Source organism: Bipolaris oryzae (assembly GCF_000523455.1).
Source record: "Bipolaris oryzae ATCC 44560 unplaced genomic scaffold scaffold_205, whole genome shotgun sequence".
In the NCBI taxonomy this organism is placed as follows: domain Eukaryota; kingdom Fungi; phylum Ascomycota; class Dothideomycetes; order Pleosporales; family Pleosporaceae; genus Bipolaris; species Bipolaris oryzae.
In genome coordinates this window covers 1-17,441 of record NW_006911481.1, presented here as the reverse complement: position 1 = coordinate 17,441, position 17,441 = coordinate 1, and the positions used below count along the sequence as shown (strand labels likewise).

At 50.9% G+C, this 17,441-nt stretch overlaps 9 protein-coding genes across 9 annotated transcripts; 6 read left to right on the top strand and 3 right to left on the bottom strand.

Annotated features, from left to right (window-relative positions):
• Positions 1-133: 133 nt before the first annotated feature.
• Positions 134-1,397, bottom strand: COCMIDRAFT_30116 (uncharacterized protein; the record flags this gene model as incomplete). Its single annotated transcript, XM_007694244.1, has 6 exons — positions 134-399; positions 450-517; positions 571-947; positions 993-1,061; positions 1,093-1,155; positions 1,203-1,397. 6 exons carry the CDS (start codon positions 1,395-1,397, stop codon positions 134-136), a joined length of 1,038 nt encoding a protein of 345 aa, XP_007692434.1.
• A 2,222-nt stretch (positions 1,398-3,619) lies between these two features.
• COCMIDRAFT_107209 (uncharacterized protein) lies at positions 3,620-3,841 on the top strand (the record flags this gene model as incomplete). Its single annotated transcript, XM_007694252.1, has 1 exon — positions 3,620-3,841. The coding sequence occupies one exon, from the start codon at positions 3,620-3,622 to the stop codon at positions 3,839-3,841; it is 222 nt and encodes a 73-aa protein (XP_007692442.1).
• An 861-nt stretch (positions 3,842-4,702) lies between these two features.
• Positions 4,703-5,537, top strand: COCMIDRAFT_107237 (uncharacterized protein; the record flags this gene model as incomplete). Its single annotated transcript, XM_007694251.1, has 2 exons — positions 4,703-5,089; positions 5,139-5,537. The coding sequence occupies 2 exons, from the start codon at positions 4,703-4,705 to the stop codon at positions 5,535-5,537; spliced, it is 786 nt and encodes a 261-aa protein (XP_007692441.1).
• Positions 5,538-5,632: 95 nt separating this feature from the next.
• COCMIDRAFT_40714 (uncharacterized protein) lies at positions 5,633-6,141 on the bottom strand (the record flags this gene model as incomplete). The annotated part of the gene is made up of 2 exons (XM_007694248.1): positions 5,633-5,878; positions 5,953-6,141. The coding sequence occupies 2 exons, from the start codon at positions 6,139-6,141 to the stop codon at positions 5,633-5,635; spliced, it is 435 nt and encodes a 144-aa protein (XP_007692438.1).
• A 630-nt stretch (positions 6,142-6,771) lies between these two features.
• COCMIDRAFT_9183 (uncharacterized protein) lies at positions 6,772-10,115 on the top strand (the record flags this gene model as incomplete). Its single annotated transcript, XM_007694240.1, has 2 exons — positions 6,772-9,514; positions 9,565-10,115. The coding sequence occupies 2 exons, from the start codon at positions 6,772-6,774 to the stop codon at positions 10,113-10,115; spliced, it is 3,294 nt and encodes a 1,097-aa protein (XP_007692430.1).
• Positions 10,116-10,661: 546 nt separating this feature from the next.
• Positions 10,662-11,129, top strand: COCMIDRAFT_72243 (uncharacterized protein; the record flags this gene model as incomplete). Its single annotated transcript, XM_007694250.1, has 1 exon — positions 10,662-11,129. A coding segment is annotated over one exon (468 nt), but the record flags the coding sequence as incomplete, so codon positions are not given.
• Positions 11,130-12,125: 996 nt separating this feature from the next.
• Positions 12,126-12,869, top strand: COCMIDRAFT_9181 (uncharacterized protein; the record flags this gene model as incomplete). The annotated part of the gene is made up of 1 exon (XM_007694239.1): positions 12,126-12,869. One exon carries the CDS (start codon positions 12,126-12,128, stop codon positions 12,867-12,869), a length of 744 nt encoding a protein of 247 aa, XP_007692429.1.
• Positions 12,870-15,313: 2,444 nt separating this feature from the next.
• Positions 15,314-16,039, top strand: COCMIDRAFT_40711 (uncharacterized protein; the record flags this gene model as incomplete). The annotated part of the gene is made up of 2 exons (XM_007694247.1): positions 15,314-15,540; positions 15,610-16,039. 2 exons carry the CDS (start codon positions 15,314-15,316, stop codon positions 16,037-16,039), a joined length of 657 nt encoding a protein of 218 aa, XP_007692437.1.
• A 287-nt stretch (positions 16,040-16,326) lies between these two features.
• Positions 16,327-17,192, bottom strand: COCMIDRAFT_30110 (uncharacterized protein; the record flags this gene model as incomplete). The annotated part of the gene is made up of 3 exons (XM_007694243.1): positions 16,327-16,461; positions 16,555-16,722; positions 16,857-17,192. The coding sequence occupies 3 exons, from the start codon at positions 17,190-17,192 to the stop codon at positions 16,327-16,329; spliced, it is 639 nt and encodes a 212-aa protein (XP_007692433.1).
• Between the last annotated feature and the right edge of the window lie 249 nt (positions 17,193-17,441).

Below are 17,441 nucleotides of genomic sequence, written 5' to 3'. Positions count from 1 at the left end.
ATCTTCGCGGAGCTGTTCATCTACGTCATCGGCGAAACTGCATTCAGAGCTGCTCCGGTAAGCTGCAGTTGATAACTACCAGTACACGACATGCCACCCACATTTCCCCATCCTTTCCCAGCATGACATGTCATCATGAAGACCCATTCATCTCAACCAAAGTGTCGTTCCGCTCGTTCCGCTCCCTTTTCTCTGCTGCATCCGCAATACTGGTCCGCAACATATGTGTGCTTGTTAAAGCCCTAGAAGCCCTTCCATCCTCTGCCGCAGATAAGGGCTGCTCGGAAATGATGTATGGTAGGAATCGTGCAAGCAAAGGCTTCATCACGAGCAGTGATGCACAGATGATTGCTACATTGATCTCGATAGACGAGAAGACGATTGCAAAAGTGCCACACCCTGCATTTGTTCAGGTTGATGTTGGATCAGAATGGCCTGCAGTAACTTACTTGTAACTTGACCATTGACCATGGCATAGCGAACAAGAGCAAGTCGTAGAATTGTTATGATGCAAACACTGTGTTGTGTGTCAATATATAAACACTCGCTCGATACCATCAAGATACGTACAATCCGCCCAGTCCAAAGACGATCAATAGACCTGTCTTTTGTCGCTTTGGAAGACTTAGTCGGCCGACGACTGGAAGAGGAAGCATCCAGATTGTGACATCGACCACAATACCAATGATGCTGGTTGACCAAAAGTGCCGCTCCTTGTTCATGCAGACTCCAGGTACTGTGACATCCCAGTAACTCCTAATTGGGCGACAAAGGAAAATGTTGCCCAACGCGCCCCAGGCCGTAGCGCTGGATACAAGGATGAGAAGAACATAGCAACTCCACAAAACGTGTGGGACGAGCGAAAAGAGGCGAATGTACTGTAGTATTAGGGACGCTTTAACAAGATTGCTCGCTAGATGATAGAGAATGGCTTGAGCCAGCACAAGCTTCATGCAGTTAGCCTAGTACGTTCACACATCTAGGCATCTTACTTTGAGCATAGCAGGTAGCGATGCGGGGTATGTGGCGTCTTCTCGAAGATCTGCAGTGTCGATGCTAACCTCTATATCTCAGTTAGCTACCCCGTCAAACCTCAATCGACTCTAGTGGACGCGTGCCTTGCCCAATGACTGCCGTGAAGCCTATCGACAGCAGCTACGATGGTTAGGCTTATTTTTGGTCATGGCAACAGACATACTTACCACAGCAGCTGTGACGAAGTAGTCCTCTAATCCGATTCTACTTGGATTTGAACAGGTTCGGCTACATAACCGTAGAATGACCATTACTAAAGCGAGAGCGGTGAAGACGACCGTAGGGATGAGGGCGTCATAGCCGATGTCTGCGGTTGCTTTCGATCTGATGACAAACCAGCTTGGTGATTGGGCATGCGTCATGACGGGTTTAGGTGATGTAGATGAAGCTTATGGCAGCCGTGAAGCATTTGCAAAGCGATAGAGTGGCTCCGGATATGAGGGTGCACTGCAAACCATTACAGGCCTATCCTTATGGCGGCATATACATGTGGTCTAGGCTGATCTTTGTGCCTCGGGAGAGTAGTGTGATAGTGGTTGGCATGATGATGCAGAGCCACTGAGGCCAGCGTCTTCCGATCTTGCTCTTGAAGCAAGTGAACGGCCACGATTCTGTATACGATGCCGAAACAAATGACTATTCGGTATGTATATGGGCTTTTCAAACCGAGACGCCTCTCTGAACATGAAATGAATCAATTGAGGAGGTTGACTGTTGCTCCGGAATGTAGCGAAGCGTATGCGCTGGTACACACGTGCCCATAGTATGGTTCAGAGCGGGGTCGTCACCTGCGTGCTAGGACCTTCCGGTCTGTGCCTCTGTGTAGTCATACGATGTTCCTGGAATATGTTTTTATTGGAGGCCAATGATACTTTGTAGAAGAGCAATGCTAAGCAAAAGGTCCAGGCTTTATTCTCGAATCGTAATGGGGCGCAACTGCGTGGGGGGAGCATTGGAAACCACTCGGAGAATACCTCTAGGCGACGCGCCACCACATGCTACTTTTATGCATTAGTAGAGTGACGTATGAGGGAGGCACATGTGAGGACAGTGTGCATATTGTGCCTCTACCTGCAGTACGTCTCTAACAAAAGGCAATGTTAACCGACTCGAGCAAGGCGATTATTTGCCAGGAAATCTTATATGCTAGCAACAGGATCGTACGAGTTTCCTAGTTGTTTCCAGTTTTGACAGGAGGCATTCATTGGCAGAAACCATAACAAGCCCGGTATCATCTCTTGGGATGCAAGGATGATTCGGCGACACGAGACTTGAAGTTGTCGGCGTGAACATGGATGTTGCATGGAATTTGCCTTACTGGTGACGAGCGGGAGGCAAACAAGTCGGAATAGTGCAAATGCAATGCCGACGTGGCAGGTCAGTGTGAGCACCTAGCGAGGTGTTGCTGAGATGGTATTATGATAAAGAAGCCAAGCAGCCAAGACGACGCTGGACGGTTGAGAACTAGGGTGCATGCTCGAGTGGGCTGGTGTGCAGCTGCACCGGGATTTGTCACCATTCTAGGAAGCGGTGTAGTTGAAACGCATGACGCCGGGCGCCTGGCCAATGTCCCCCAATTAACACTGAGTAGGCGAACAGCAGGTGTGGCGGAGGATAGTCGCGCGATACCGTATCTAGGCATGTACTCATATACTCTCCACGCTGTACGCTTGTGCTTGTTGGGTCAGATGTGGAAGGTTGTGACGAGCCTCGCGGACGACCCGAGGCTTGCGCAGTAGCCTCGTCGTGATAGCATGCGGGCTGACAGGGGTTGGGGCGCAAAGACTGTTGGAGTGTGATGTGATGGCGCAACATCAGCGTGCACGGGGGACGCCGGACGCGAGGGCATTCACGAATGCGCGTTGGGGGACATAGGGAGTCGTGTGCAAATTAAGCTTTTCGCAGGTGTTCACACACATGTGTGGGATGCAGATGTGAGGGAGAGCCAGTGCCGTGGTGTTTGGACAAGGTGGGCCGAGCACGCTAGGCGCCGTTAGCGCCGATTACGCTCATGGCGATTTGGAATCAACCCGTACCGAGCGCATGGTAAGCGTGGCCATCTCTCCTCGGGTACTCGATTGGGCCTTGGCCGGTAATCTAGTATTTGTCAAGTACGCACATCTATTTCCCGACCTCACGGCCGCTGGGTCACGCCTACTTACTGCCGCTATGCCGTTGCATACTCATTGGCGGGTTGCTATCGCCCGACACCTTGCATGCTTCTGCGGGTCCGCACATAGGTCTGTATACTCTAGGTCTGTGTAGGCTGTCATTTTGTTCCTCTTATTCGCCATGTGCGCATGTACTGTTGCTTTGCCACTGTAGTGAGAGTCTCAAACACGTAATTCGATGGGGCCGTTGCTCGGCAAGCCTGAATCGTCATTTCGGGACATGTTTCGGGGAACTTGGTCCGCACGTATTACGGAGTATCTCTTCCATATGCATGGATAAGCATTATGCTGTGACAAATCGACAAGAGCCATATATGTGTCCGTGGAGTGCCGCTTTTTCTGGCAGCATAAAATTGTGTCGTTGACCTTGAGATCCAAGTCTTGATACCATCTCCATCCTTTCACAAATACCAATGGCTCCAGTCTCTCTTCACCAGTCATCACATCCGTTCCTGACGCCTACGCGCGCATCGGATATATCCTCATGGACACTATCAGTGCCCGAACGGAGTTCGAACTCCTCCACTCAGTCTACCGATGCCCAGTCACGTCAAGCTGCCATCGAAGCCTATCGACAGATGAAAGCCGCCCTTTTCTCCAGGTCTCTCCATTCAAACCTCTCCCGGTCTACCTAAGCACCTCTCACGCTGCCGCAACATTGCAATAGCACTGTTCTGGCATATTGCTGTATCACGATTTACGAAACACTACCCACCAGGACGACCCGTTATGAATTTACGCCGTCCTCTGAGTTGCCCATCACTAGATTCTGGGTTGGCTGAATCCCCCAACAATATCCTCATAGCCTGGTTCGGAGTTATAAATAGGGCTTTGATGGCTGCCTTTTAGGGCTTTTTTTGGAAATGAAGTGACTAAGCCTTGTAGCCGGCGTTTGGAGTACAGGTACTATGTAATTAGACCAGTTTTTGTGTTTTTTTCGCGTCTGGGTTCCGGAACAATGAAAAGCAAAGTGGCACGTCAGAGCGTCTGGTGCTATACTTTAATTATCCCTTAATGTAGTCATCTTTGTCTCCCGTACTACTGACGAAGGCTTGTTCACGTGAGTGGCATTTAAGTGCAACATATTCTTGGGTATGCTTACCTGTACGCCGGACCGCTGACCTAATCGTATAGTCAAGTGAAGTCGGTATAGGCAATATGTAGGTCATGACCAAAAGCTGACTGTGCCCATAATTAAGTTGAACAGCTCAGCTTTCGTCCCTGCCCGGTTGCATCATTTCCGCACCCGCTGCCCGCTTATCGATATGAGTAGGTCCGTGCGTCAAAAGTTGATCCAACGCGACTTTGCGAAAACACGATCCGACGACCTTCACTGCAACCACAATCCAATCCTTCCACTCGCTTGAAATACCGTAGTTCTATCTTGGAAAATGTCGGGAAATACACCCAAAACAATGTCCAAAGGACTCATGGGAATGAAGGCAAGTTGCTGAGTCTTCGCGTGGTCACGGCATTTGCTAACCAATGCATAGTTCATGCAGCGTGCTGCAGCAAAGTCTTCGCCTTCGTCGCCGGCTACCTCCAACGGGCCTCCGGCCAAGAAGGCGCGTCTGTCACATGGCGCATCCGCCGTGGGAACTTCAGATCAAGAGATTATACAATCAGGGCTCGATGCTGAAGAAGCAAAACGTCAGGCGGCACTGGACAAGGCGGCGCAACATGCGGGTGAAACCAAGTGGGTACTGAGCTTTCAAGATCCTCTCAAGGGGAAGCGGCAAGATGCTATGCAGGTCAGGCATGCGGGGTATGCGGAAATCGATGCGCAAGATGATTCAGAGGAGGAAGAAGAAGAAGAAGAAGAAGAAGAAGAAGATACCAGACCTGTGAGAATGCAGTTTGGTGGTGGTGTCAAAAAGGTAGACGTACGTATCATCCGACTCGGGTAGTTTCCCTTGGCTAATGGCGTTGTAGACTTCGGTGCCGATGGTAAAAACAGAGGATTCGGAATCCGACTCGGAGTCTTCATCGGACGATTACGATTCGGACGATGCTGCAGCAGATCTTATCCGGCAGACGAAACGCGAAATTGCTTCGGAAAAGCGAGAATCCAAGAAGAAAAGGGCAAGCATGGGCAACAGCACGCCAAACGGAACATCAACGCGACAGAACGAAAACAGAAGCCTCAATGGCTTAACATCTATTTCGGGCGGCCGGCGATCCGGTGGCGGAGGCATTAGCGGAGGATCTAGTCGCATGGACAATGTGGATTGCTACAAATGTGGGGAGAAGGGGCATATAGCAGCAAACTGCTCCAACCCGTCAGCCCCACGGGGATCTGCGGGTAGAGGGTACGGTAAAGGTCGGAGATAGGAAAGGCGCGCGCCGGCTTGACATTTATACGCATACGCCTTGTACGGTTCAATGATACCCCGTGGAGACTTGGTCTTCTTCGATCGCGAGTGCGATCAGCCAACCTTTTGTCCATTTTCCACCAGCATGTACTCATCGCCAACCATCATCTTCATCTGGCTGTCGTCCATGAAGTTGTCGTGGTCGCCGTTCAAAGCAGCGCCCTCCTTGTCGTACATGAACTTGGCTAGCGCGAGATAGTCGGGGAAGACAAAGGTGCAGATGGCGTCATAATCCATCAACTTTGCGTTTCCCTGCATAATGTCCTGGATGACCTTTCGGTCGCGCTCAAGATGATACGTCTGTTGCGGTCTCAGCCTGGGCAATGCCGCAAACGCCTTCAGGGCAGAGTAGTATATAGAAGCGAAGCGCCTACAAGGCTGTAGCTGATGATTCCATGACGTTGGAGGATGGGCACGGCCCTCTGTGCATGCTTATTGTTGTAATAATCGATAAAGTCTTCCTCTGACATGCCCTGCTTCTTTTTGATATAAATTGTCGCCTTCACGACCTTTCGGAAGCCCTCTGTGTTTGGATAGCCGGCCTGGAATGATTTGGGCACCATGTTGGCGCCAAACGAGATAAAAGGTGGACGGGTAATTGCAGCAGCGCCGACAATAGGTGCCTGGCCCGTCTTATCGAGAATCTACGGCCCACTTGATCTCATGTTGAATCCCTCCCGGGGGCTCGGATCTCCGCCTTAGGTTGACTACTCTTGTCGCGAGATCCTCACTCCTCCGCATCCGTCCGCTGTTTTCTTTTTAGTCTCACTCACCGCCCATTGCTTGCCTTGGGCGCACTAGCTCTTCTGGGTTGTTCGCGAGGTTACTGTTACCAGCGATTGGAGCAGTACCGTGTTGACAACGCCCGTCCCCTTTACGCCTTCACAGCCACCGGCTTGGCTCCACGGCAACTCTTGTGGATGCTCCGCTCTTTAGGCGCACGACAGTCTCTGGGAAATCTGTCGCTCGTATCACGACCCCAAACGACCCTATTTACGCTCCCGGTTGCCAGATCGGTCGCGCGGTACACAGTACTGTCAGCAAATTGCCCAGCGTTGATCTCGCCCGCCACTAGTCTCCGCCAGCCACGCCGCATATATAAGTCTCCCCTCCCCCAGACTGCCATCGCCGCGCCACCTGCGACCCAGCGAAGCCTCACAAACGCACCAAGAAAAAGGAATCAGTCAGCCAACATGGCTGGAGCGTTGGAACGGGAGGCTGTTCGACAGAGGATTGAGGATCTCGAGAGGCCACAACTCGACGACCGCTCCTACCGAATCCTTACTCTACCAAACCAATTGGAAGTCCTTTTGATACACGAGGCGGAGACCGACAAGGCCAGTGCGGCGCTGGATGTCAATGTGGGCAGCTTCAGCGATGCGCCCGACATGCCAGGTATTGCCCATGCAGTAGAGCATCTGCTGTTCATGGGCACCGAGAAGTATCCAGAAGAGAATGCGTACAACCAGTACTTGACGCGCCACGGTGGCTATTCAAACGCCTTCACTGCTTCCACATCGACAAACTATTATTTCGAACTCTCCTACGCTGCCACATCGCCTACGGCCAGTAAGGCTGCGACACCAGAAGCCTCATCGACAAACCTATTGGAGTCTGCAGATGAGTCACCGCTACGAGGCGCATTGGATCGTTTTGGTCAATTCTTTATTAGTCCGCTGTTTCTCGAAGACACGGTGGATCGCGAGCTCAAGGCGGTGGATTCAGAGAATAAGAAAAACCTCCAGAATGACACTTGGCGCATGCACCAGCTCAACAAGGCGCTTGCCAACCCCAATCACCCCTACAACCACTTCTCCACAGGTAGTTACAAAACCCTACATGACGATCCCATAGCACGTGGCGTCAAGATTCGTGATGAGTTTATCAAGTTCCACTCGACGCACTACTCTGCCAACAGAATGAAGCTGGTAGTCTTGGGTAAGGAGAGTCTGGACACATTGGAGTCATGGGTAGAAGAAATCTTTTCCAAGGTGCCAAACAAAAACCTCGGACAGAACCGCTGGGATGTGCCTGTATACACAGAGGCAGAACTTTTGACGCAAACCTTTGCTCGGCCAGTTCTACAGTCTCGGTCGCTGGACCTTCAGTTTGCCTACCGCGACGAAGAGAACTTTTACGAGTCGCATCCATCGAGATACCTTAGCCATTTGCTTGGCCATGAAGGCCCTGGTAGCGTTCTTGCGCACCTTAAAGCGAAAGGTTGGGCAAATGGACTCGGCGCAGGAGGCTCGACTCTGTGTCCAGGGTCAGGGCTGTTTACTGTAAACATCAAGTTAACAGAAGACGGCCTGAAGAACTACAAAGAAGTCGTCAAAACTGTCTTTCAATACATTGGTCTGATGCGCGATCAGCCGCCTCAAGAGTGGGTAGTAGAAGAGCTGATGCGCATCAGTGAGGTAGAGTTCCGCTTCAAGCAAAAGAGCCCACCAAGCCGGACTGCCAGCGGGCTGGCAGGTATCATGCAGAAGCCATATGACCGCAAAATGTTGCTCAGTGGGCCAGCCGTTATCAGGAAGTTCGACGCCAAATTGATCAATGAGGCCATGTCATATCTGCGACCAGACAACTTCAGGTTAACCATCATCAGCCAAGATTTTCCGGGTGGTTGGGACCAAAAGGAGAAGTGGTATGGGACGGAGTACAAGATTGAGAGGATACCAGGCGACTTCCTCGCTGAGATCGAGGGGGCTTTTGAAAGCAAGAGCCGACCAGCAGAGTTGCACTTCCCCCACAAGAATGAGTTTATACCAACTCGATTGGATGTCGAAAAGAAGGAGGTTGCTCAACCCAGCAAGGAACCAAAGCTTATTCGCCATGATGACAATGTCCGCATATGGTGGAAGAAGGACGATCAGTTTTGGGTGCCCAAAGCCAATGTTCACATCTACTTCCGAACACCGATGACCAACGTTACCGCACGGGTTACACTTTTGAGCACACTCTATCGTGAGCTTGTGAACGATGCTTTGGTTGAGTATGCTTATGACGCTGATATTGCGGGGCTGGTGTATGATTTCACCAACCACATCAGTGGCTTGTCGATAACGGTTAGCGGCTACAATGACAAGCTGCACGTACTACTGGAGAAGGTTTTGCTCCAGGTTCGGGATCTCGAAGTCACGGAGGATCGTTTCAATATCATCCATGATCGCATGCTAAGGTCTCTACGCAACTGGGAGTACGGACAGCCTTTCCACCAGGTCGGCACTTACTCCAGACAGTTCAAGAGCGAAAAGTGTGTGATGAACGACGAGTTACTTCCAGAACTGGACAACATCACAGCCAGAGATGTGCAGCAGTTCTTTCCGCAGATCCTTGCCCAGTGCCAAATTGAGGTGCTTGCGCATGGCAACTTGTACAAGGAAGAAGCTTTGAGAATCACCGACCTTGTAGAGAGAACTATCCAGCCCAAGCGGCTGCCGGCGAACCAGATCCCCACCCGTCGAGGTCTCCTTTGGCCTTCGGGGTGCAACTTCATCTACGAAAAGCAACTCAGCGACCCCGCAAACGTCAATCACTGCATTGAGTACAACTTGTACGTTGGGCATCACTATGACAATGTCACCCGTGCCAAATTATTGCTTCTTGGACAGATGACAGATGAGCCTTGCTTCAATCAACTTCGTACCATTGAACAGCTTGGTTATGTTGTCTTTTCTGGGTCCAGCTTCCATGATGTCTGGTCTGGGTACCGCATTTTGATTCAGAGTGAGAAAGATTGCCGATACCTGGAGGGCCGTATTGAAAACTTCCTCAACACCTTCGAGGGAACGCTTGCTGCGATGAGCGAAGAAGACTTTGAGAGCCACAAGCGAGCCATGATCAACAAGCGCTTGGCGAAGCTCAAGAATCTTTCATCAGAAGATAACAGGTTCTGGAATCATATCTACAGTGACTCGTATGATTTCCTACAAGGTATGTCTTCCTATAGTCCTAATAGTATGACGGTGCTAACGATCACACAGCCGACGTTGATGCCGAAAACCTTGAAGAGCTCTCAAAGAAGGATATGATTGAGTTCTATGGCCGATATGTCTCGACGTCGTCTTCACAACGTTCTAAGCTGTCGGTGCACCTCCAAGCACAAGCCAAGGCCAAGGAGCCATCGGTTGAGGAAAAGAAGACTTCTGCTGCCGCTTCACTCCAGATCATTCTCACCGAACACAAACTCAAGTTTGACGATGCGGCTTTCCAAACTCGCGTGGCCGATGCATCATCTACTGACGAGATCTCAAAGGCTGTGACTCGTTACCTGAGCGAAGACATCAAAATGGAGGGTGATGTTGCAACCAAGGTACTAGATGAAGCAAGGGCTGCACTTGGTGTCGCCGACTCTGGCTTGCCAGCAGCACCACAAACACTAGATGCGGCTGCGGATGTAGAGAGTGTGGTTGATGCGTCGCATCCTGTTCTCATCAAGGATGTGCATGCGTGGAAAGCGAGCATGCAGATCAGTACCGGCGTGCGACCGGTACGGAATCTGGATGAATTCGTCGATGTTGTAGAGAAGCTTTGAGGGGAATATCAAGCCCTCGAATGTACGAAGCAGTCGCATGCAATAGAATAGCGTAGACAAATGGGTTGGCAACTTGTCCATCGCAACGTAGTAACAAACATATTAACGACGGCTTTTATGTGCAATCTATGTGATTGAATGTGCACATTTCATGTGTGTTTTGCTCTGCAAGGTCCTCGTGACCATGTGCTGATGTAGGAATAGTCATGGGAGGAGTGAGGCTCCACATTTACCGCATGGCAGAGACGCGATGAACAAGGCTCGGCCCGCTTGACTTCCGACGACTTTGTCATACACGACAGAACATCCATACCCACCCAGCATGGAACTGCCGCACGCTCTACTGCGCAAAAAGCTACCTGAACCTGCGGGTTGAGGCAGAAGTGGAGAGCATAGAAGAAGAAAAACCCCCCAAAAGAGACGGAAGCACTGACGACAACCATGCTACGAAGAAGCCTCCTTCGAGCGACTGCACGTCATCAACCTCACTGCACACGCAACCCAACTCTCCGCCGCTACGCCACCGACCCCGTCTCGCCCGTCCCAGCACCAACATCCCAATCGCGAATCGACCGCTTCAACCGCCGCCTCCCCAAGTTCCTCCACAAATACACAAACGCACTCGGCAACGCGCCCGTAGCCCACATAACCTCCTTCCTCATCCTGCACGAACTCACCGCCGTAATCCCCCTCTTCGGCCTCGCAGGCTACTTTCACTACACGCATTGGCTGCCACCGTGGATCGCAGAAGGCGCATGGATCGCATCGGGCGTGGAGCGGTTTGGTCGGTATTTCAAGCGCAAAGGCTGGATCCACGGCGAGGAGGCGCTGGAGGCTGAGCGCGAGGTGGACGATATGCAGAAGAAGCAGAAGTTGCGGAAGGTGGATCAGGCGTGGAATGTGGGGGAAGGAGGGGTGAGGCTGGTGGTGGAATTTGCGACGGCGTATGCGGTTGTGAAGATGTTTTTGGTGCCGAGGATCGTGTTTAGTGTGTGGGCTACGCCGGCGTTTGCGAGGTGGACTGTTGCGCCTGTGTTGAGTAGGTTTGGAAAGATGTTTGGGAGGGGGAAGGGCGTGGGAGGTAAGGCGGATGGGGCGGGGACCGGGGCTGTGGGAGGGGGTGCTGTGCCGAAGAGTGGGATAGGGAAGAATTGATGGTGACGTGAGATTGTGCTGAGGAAATTCGAGTCCAATTGTTGCTTTTGGAGTTGACGGTGAAGTCTGAATTCTCCTTTCATCCGTGTACAAACGCTTTGGGCTGAGGTTTGCTTCGCCATCCGTCAACTTTCAAATCCGTCTTACTTTCTTTATCTTCAGTCCAATCCAATTCGGATCTACTTTACTCTCACGCCCAGTATCATGTGCTTCGACGGCAACGAATTCGACGAGTACGAAACTAGGGTTGAGATCCGCAATGGCGAGCGCCATTTAGTCAACACCTACTACCCACGCCATGGCATGTCTCGCCGCCGTAGGTACGGATTTGGCGGCTCTTATTACCCTTCACGATACTATGCTCGCCCGCCTACAGGCTGCTACACAAACAGGCAGTACGCCTATCTGGATCGCTACCCCAATGTACCGCTGCCTCAAGACTTTGTCAGAGACGTATATCCCAGACAATACTCTGTACATGGGCACAGAATGGGATATCGCGTTGGAGCTCGCGCTGCTTTGCCGAGACGTTACTCAACGGTAGGTTTCTTCCACTTCCCTTTTTCGCTGTTTGCGTTGCTTTCTGCCTTTTCTTCCTCACACCGATGCTTTTCTCCCTTACCATTGGTTCGTATGAGGAACTATACGCTGTGGCCTTCGAGTCCCGGCGCGCGGCTTTGCTCTTGAGTTCCGTTTGTCAGGTGGGTGTCTCACATTGGCCTTCACCTTGACTCTTTCCTTGCTTCGCCCCACTGCAATCCCTCGATTGCGGTCTATCCCACTTCCTCACCTCAACACCATCGCAACCTCCAACGCCTCAATCACTTCCCAAATTCTCCCACGCCCATTGCCGCAATGGAGGCATACCCCAAGCCTCGCCACCAATACATCTACACTCCCCGCTACGGGCAACGCGGCATCCTCACCTATGCGGGACAAGCCCCCAACGGTGCCGCACCCACAGGCGTAATCGGCGGCGCCTATGCCTATGGAGTTGGTTACCCAGCAACAGCAGCAGCAGTAGCAGCGACGGCCTATCAACCTGTGGTATACAACACTCGCCCTTTCTACGGCCCCAATTATCTTTATCCCTACTACAACCCTGGCTATGCATACTACAACTCCTACCTCTACGGCTCCCTATACCCCCTTGCTAACTTCTACTTCCCCTACCAGCGGTCTTACTACAACGTCGTGCCCTCCTACGGCTCTACAGCGCACGTCTACCCCCCGGGCCATGCTACCACAACAACAACCACCTACCACGTAACCAACGCCCAAGCCCCGCTGTACGCCTCCCCCACCGCCCAACTCCTGCGCGAAACCCGACCGGCATACGCGCACGGCCACGCTTATACGCCGCAAGCCCCCACTCGCGAGGACATCCAGTTTGAGAATCGCCGTATTGCCACGCAGCGTGGGGCGTACGATGCGCGCAAGATTCGGCCTGCGGATGCACGTGATGACGACCCGTTTTGGTGCCGCGAGGTCAATGGCGAGTGGCATCTGCGGTCGTATTATCAGATTGAGAATGAGTGTCATCCCGGAAGGTGGATGATGGATGCTGAGATTGGGTTCTTGGTGTTTCATCGGACGTAGATGAGGGCTTCAGTGAGGGTGGTGTGGAGGTAATTGAAAGGGAGGAGGAGTCAGATTATGTGGAGTGGGGGGTGAGGAGCGATAAGTCATGTTCATGTTCTGATTTTTGATTTATGGGATACCCTTCTTCTTTGAGAGGTTCAGTCAGGTCTACGACGATGACTTGGCATATTGGCGTTTGGGCTCCTATCACCTTTGCAGACAGGTCTGTGTTCCATGGGATACAGTCTGATTGCCCTATCGACCACGAGGCGGTGATGGAATGAGGGAATGTACGAAAGTTCATAACCGATATGATGATGAATTCGATGGAAGTTAATACAATGAAGTCTTTGCCATCCTTGTACATCATACGTTCATGAAATTGTAGAAATGTACAGTACCAAATCGTTTCAAAATCATCAACGCAAATACAGCAATGGTCATCAGATATTGCGCTGACGGCACAATTACCTGTTCCCATACGACATGACTAATTCCCAGTGTAAACATCATCCTATCCAACATAGACGCATCCCTCTCACACACCACACCACTTTCCTTCCCTCGCACTACAAATCCAGTATTCCATACCCAACCAACACAAAATGCACGACACACATCACCACATCGCCCTCGCATACTCCTTCACAAGCTCAACCCCAAAGTCCTCCTTACCCACTTCAACACTCCAATCTTTAATCCCAGTACTATGACACTGGACCCCGACAGACAGCAAAAAAGACTAGAAAATAAAGGAAAGGAAACTTTGTCTCCAGGTGAACAGAGGTGTGGACCTACGTACGCGCTAGATGCCGGACCGTCGACCGAGGAGGTACGTAGCGGGGTGGCAAGATGTTTGAAATCAAGGATAGAGGAAATGGAGAGTGTGGGATAAGAGAAAGGCATGACAAGGAAGAGGGGAATATTACTTGATGAGATTCTATTTTTTTTTACGTATGAAGTGTGGATTTTGCTCAAAAGAGATAGATGGAGGAACTCGGTATGCCGTACATAAACTTTAGGCTCTACAGAGTTCATGCGATCTTTGGAGTGGTTGATCGGCGTTGGGTGGATCTGTTGGGCATGTAGAAGGCTGCTGGCGTTTTCGCTTTCAGAAGAAATCTTGTTGCAGATGGGATATGCGAGTATGGGTTTTAGTGTCAAAGATGCTATAGAAGTCGCTATGAGAGATCTCGTTGATAGACTCGCTTGTTGTGAGTGCGGTTGCACTGACTGACATCTGTCTGAGGAGTCATGTATTTGATCCGTTGTTTGGACTCAAACGTCTGGGTTATTGGGATAGACAGAATGAGGAGGGACTGTCTCTGCTGTGTATAAATAATGGTATGTAGAGGTCAAGGGACCTGCCATTGCGAACACAGCATTTAGTATTTTCCATGAATATTCGCTGTTCTCGTTTCGTTCCTATGCATCTAGGGAATACTGCAAGGCAGGAGTTTTGTTCCGAATAAGTAACAGCACAAAGGTGTTTATTATGGCCTCCTTGTGTACTCAAGTCGTAGTGACTAGTCCCGCGACTCCTGGTTAAGTGGGCGTTACCGAGTACGTAACAGAAGTGCTGAGTAAGTCATGAATCAATACTTGATAAAGAGCATTCACAAATCCAACGCCATGATTCGCCGGATGTTTAGTCAACAACGCGCCCCGATATCGAACGCTAAGGCTTTCAGGTTCAGAGATGCACCATGGTTCTCGAACTGTTTGGCTGTTCCGTCAAACAATGGGTAGGTCAAATATCTGGAATGAATGAGAGGGGCTGTTGCTGCTTACTACCTTGCTACTGATGAATATACTGGAGATTCGACCACTTGTGCGGTAGGTGTGTAGGCATGCGATTCCGTCTGCGTTGACATTGCTACGTATGCACTGTGGAGAGCAGAGCAAGTGTGATACTGCAACGGTGGAGATTGCTCCTACTACAGTATCTAGAATAAGGGCAGAACTGGGGGACCCCAGAAACTACATTCGCAGGTGGGATGTTCTGCCTACCTGTCCCTAACGGTTGGGGCTACGTTTGGACGCATGATGTGATTTTCATGCCCAATCAACCTCTTTGGCATTTGAGTATCTGTAGAAGTGCAAGCAAATTCCATTCTTCATGTGCTATAACAGTACTCAGACGATAAAAGTTCATAAGAAAAACTTTCTACGTGTCGAAGATTCACATTTGTTATGTTCTCGACATGCAGAGAAGAAATTATCCATTGGCTGAATTGGGAATCCGACGAAAGGTTGCACAGCTATCAATTACATACGAAAGATGAAAACCAACAAAACTCAGAAAACTTAGAAAAAATTAGAAAGTGATGATTGTCGTACTCATAGAAAGTACCATTTCACTATTTCTCCAACCCCGCCGCAGCCTCGCCCTGACGTCACAAGCACCCCCACATTTCTCGCAGCTCACCTCCGAACCCTCGACCCGACAAACTTTAGCTCAGATGCCGCAGCAACCACAACACCGAGAACCCCACTCAACCGGCTCACACCTAACCACATTTCTCTTCGTCTCCATATTCGTCATATCGCTGTTCCCCGGCATTTTCGTCTCCATCTTCTGGGCTCCATACAACAGTCTCGCAAATTACTTTGTCCCCACGCCCGCACCGCGCAAAAACGTCGTCTGTACCACTCCAAACATCTGCACTTCGCCGCCCATAATGTCTTGGTAAGTTCGGCAATCCCCCGTCAAATTAAGCAATATTGCTGTAACAAAGAACTCACTAACGACTTTTAGGTACCAAAAATCCCTTACACTACCCTCGCGCTCCCGCGGCTGCTACCTAATTACGGACCACATTCTCAAAGAAGTCCCAGAAATCAAGCAGTATAAGACGGGCCTCTTGAACCTCTTCATCCAACACACATCCTGCGCCCTCTCACTAAACGAGAACTACGACGAGGACGTGCGCGCGGATATGGGCACGGCGCTTGACCGCATTGTACCCGAGGACAAGAAGAACCAAGGGCTTTATCTGCATGATGCAGAGGGTAGCGATGATATGCCGGCTCATGTCAAGTCTGCACTGGTTGGCGCTAGTGTTACCATACCGATTACAAATGGGAGGTTGAATACGGGAACGTGGCAGGGGATTTGGTATTTGGAGTTTCGTGACTCGAAGCATACGCGCAAGGTGGTGGCTACGATTCAGGGAGAGAAGATGTAGAGAGGTGATATGATATCCATGCATGGTTAGATTTCTGAGCAATATATTTTGAGCTGCGATAAGTCAAGTTCATGGAATTCAACAATTACTAAGCAAGTGAGCAATGTGTTTGTAGTTCAAATGCATTCTCTCAGCATCTTACCCTTTAGCTGATCAGGTTTTCCGCAATTAGTGTTGGTACCAAATGGTGGAGGTCACGCGGCATTTAAACGAAATCAATAGTATGCCTGCTTGCAGGACTTTCAATTGAAGCACATATATACACCCTCGCAAAACCCAGAAAGGGTTTACCGCTGTGAAAGCGGCTCGTCAGTGACCTTTTGTGTCTCATTGACTTCCGCCGCGTTGCCCTTGGGTCCCAGTGGGTATGAAAGCTCGTGTTCGGGGGTGGCCTCGAGGACCGCGCGGTGCTTCTCGTGAGCCTGTGTGGTGTTAGTAACTGTTGTGCGGGACCTAAAGACCCTGGAATTCTGCAATTCAAGAGTTCCAGTTTGAAAAAAAAGCCCGGTACGTACGAAAGGCAGACCACAGTATGTGCACCAGCAAATCTGGGGCTTATCTGTGTTGATAAAGATCCGGGGGTGTCCGAGAGGACCGCCTCCTCCGTCACATGATACGACGCGGTCGTGTGTCCAGCGGACGGGTTGCTGGTGGATGAGCTCAATGGCGGCATATGGGCGTGGCTGTATATCTCTTGTTAGCAATTGTTTCATTGTTCTTGTTCTTCACACTGGCAGCCGCCTGTTCCCTGCTTCGGAACAGCACAACGCCTAATCTTTATATCCCCGCTACATCTACCACCAAAGCCAAGACATACCTGATCCGCAATAATTGTCTGCTCAAATCTCGGCCCGCTCATCGCAACCGCCCTCGGGTTCTGACTCCTCGACCATATGCCCTTGTAGTTGGGCGCCTGTGTAGTCCTCAACTCCTCGGCATCCTGCACAGACTCCTGCAGAACTTGGTCAAACGAGCCTTCGGAAGAGGTGGCCATTTCATTGGTTGCCGAGACATTCGGCTTCGCGTCGCGCTTGACGGGGTCGTTGGCGGGGACCTGGTTGCTGGTTGTAGCCGTCGAGACATAGCGGGCAAAGGGGCGGGAGGCGGTCGCTGCGCTGCGGGAGCGCAGAGCGCGAAGGGTGATGGGGAGCATCTTGGGCGAGGTGTTGGTGCAGACGGGCTGCGCAATTGCTGGGCGAAGATGCGGGTTGCGTGGTTGAAGTTGAGCTTCTGAGCATTCGCGCTATACATGACTTACATAAGCAGTGGTACTAACGTTAAGGATCAGTCATCCGGCCAGATCAGTCATCCGGCCACCCCACCCAACTTGACCCAACGCTCTACACTACAACAGTTATGACGCGACAACAACGCTCTCTATCGCCTCAAAGGCAAGGTAGAC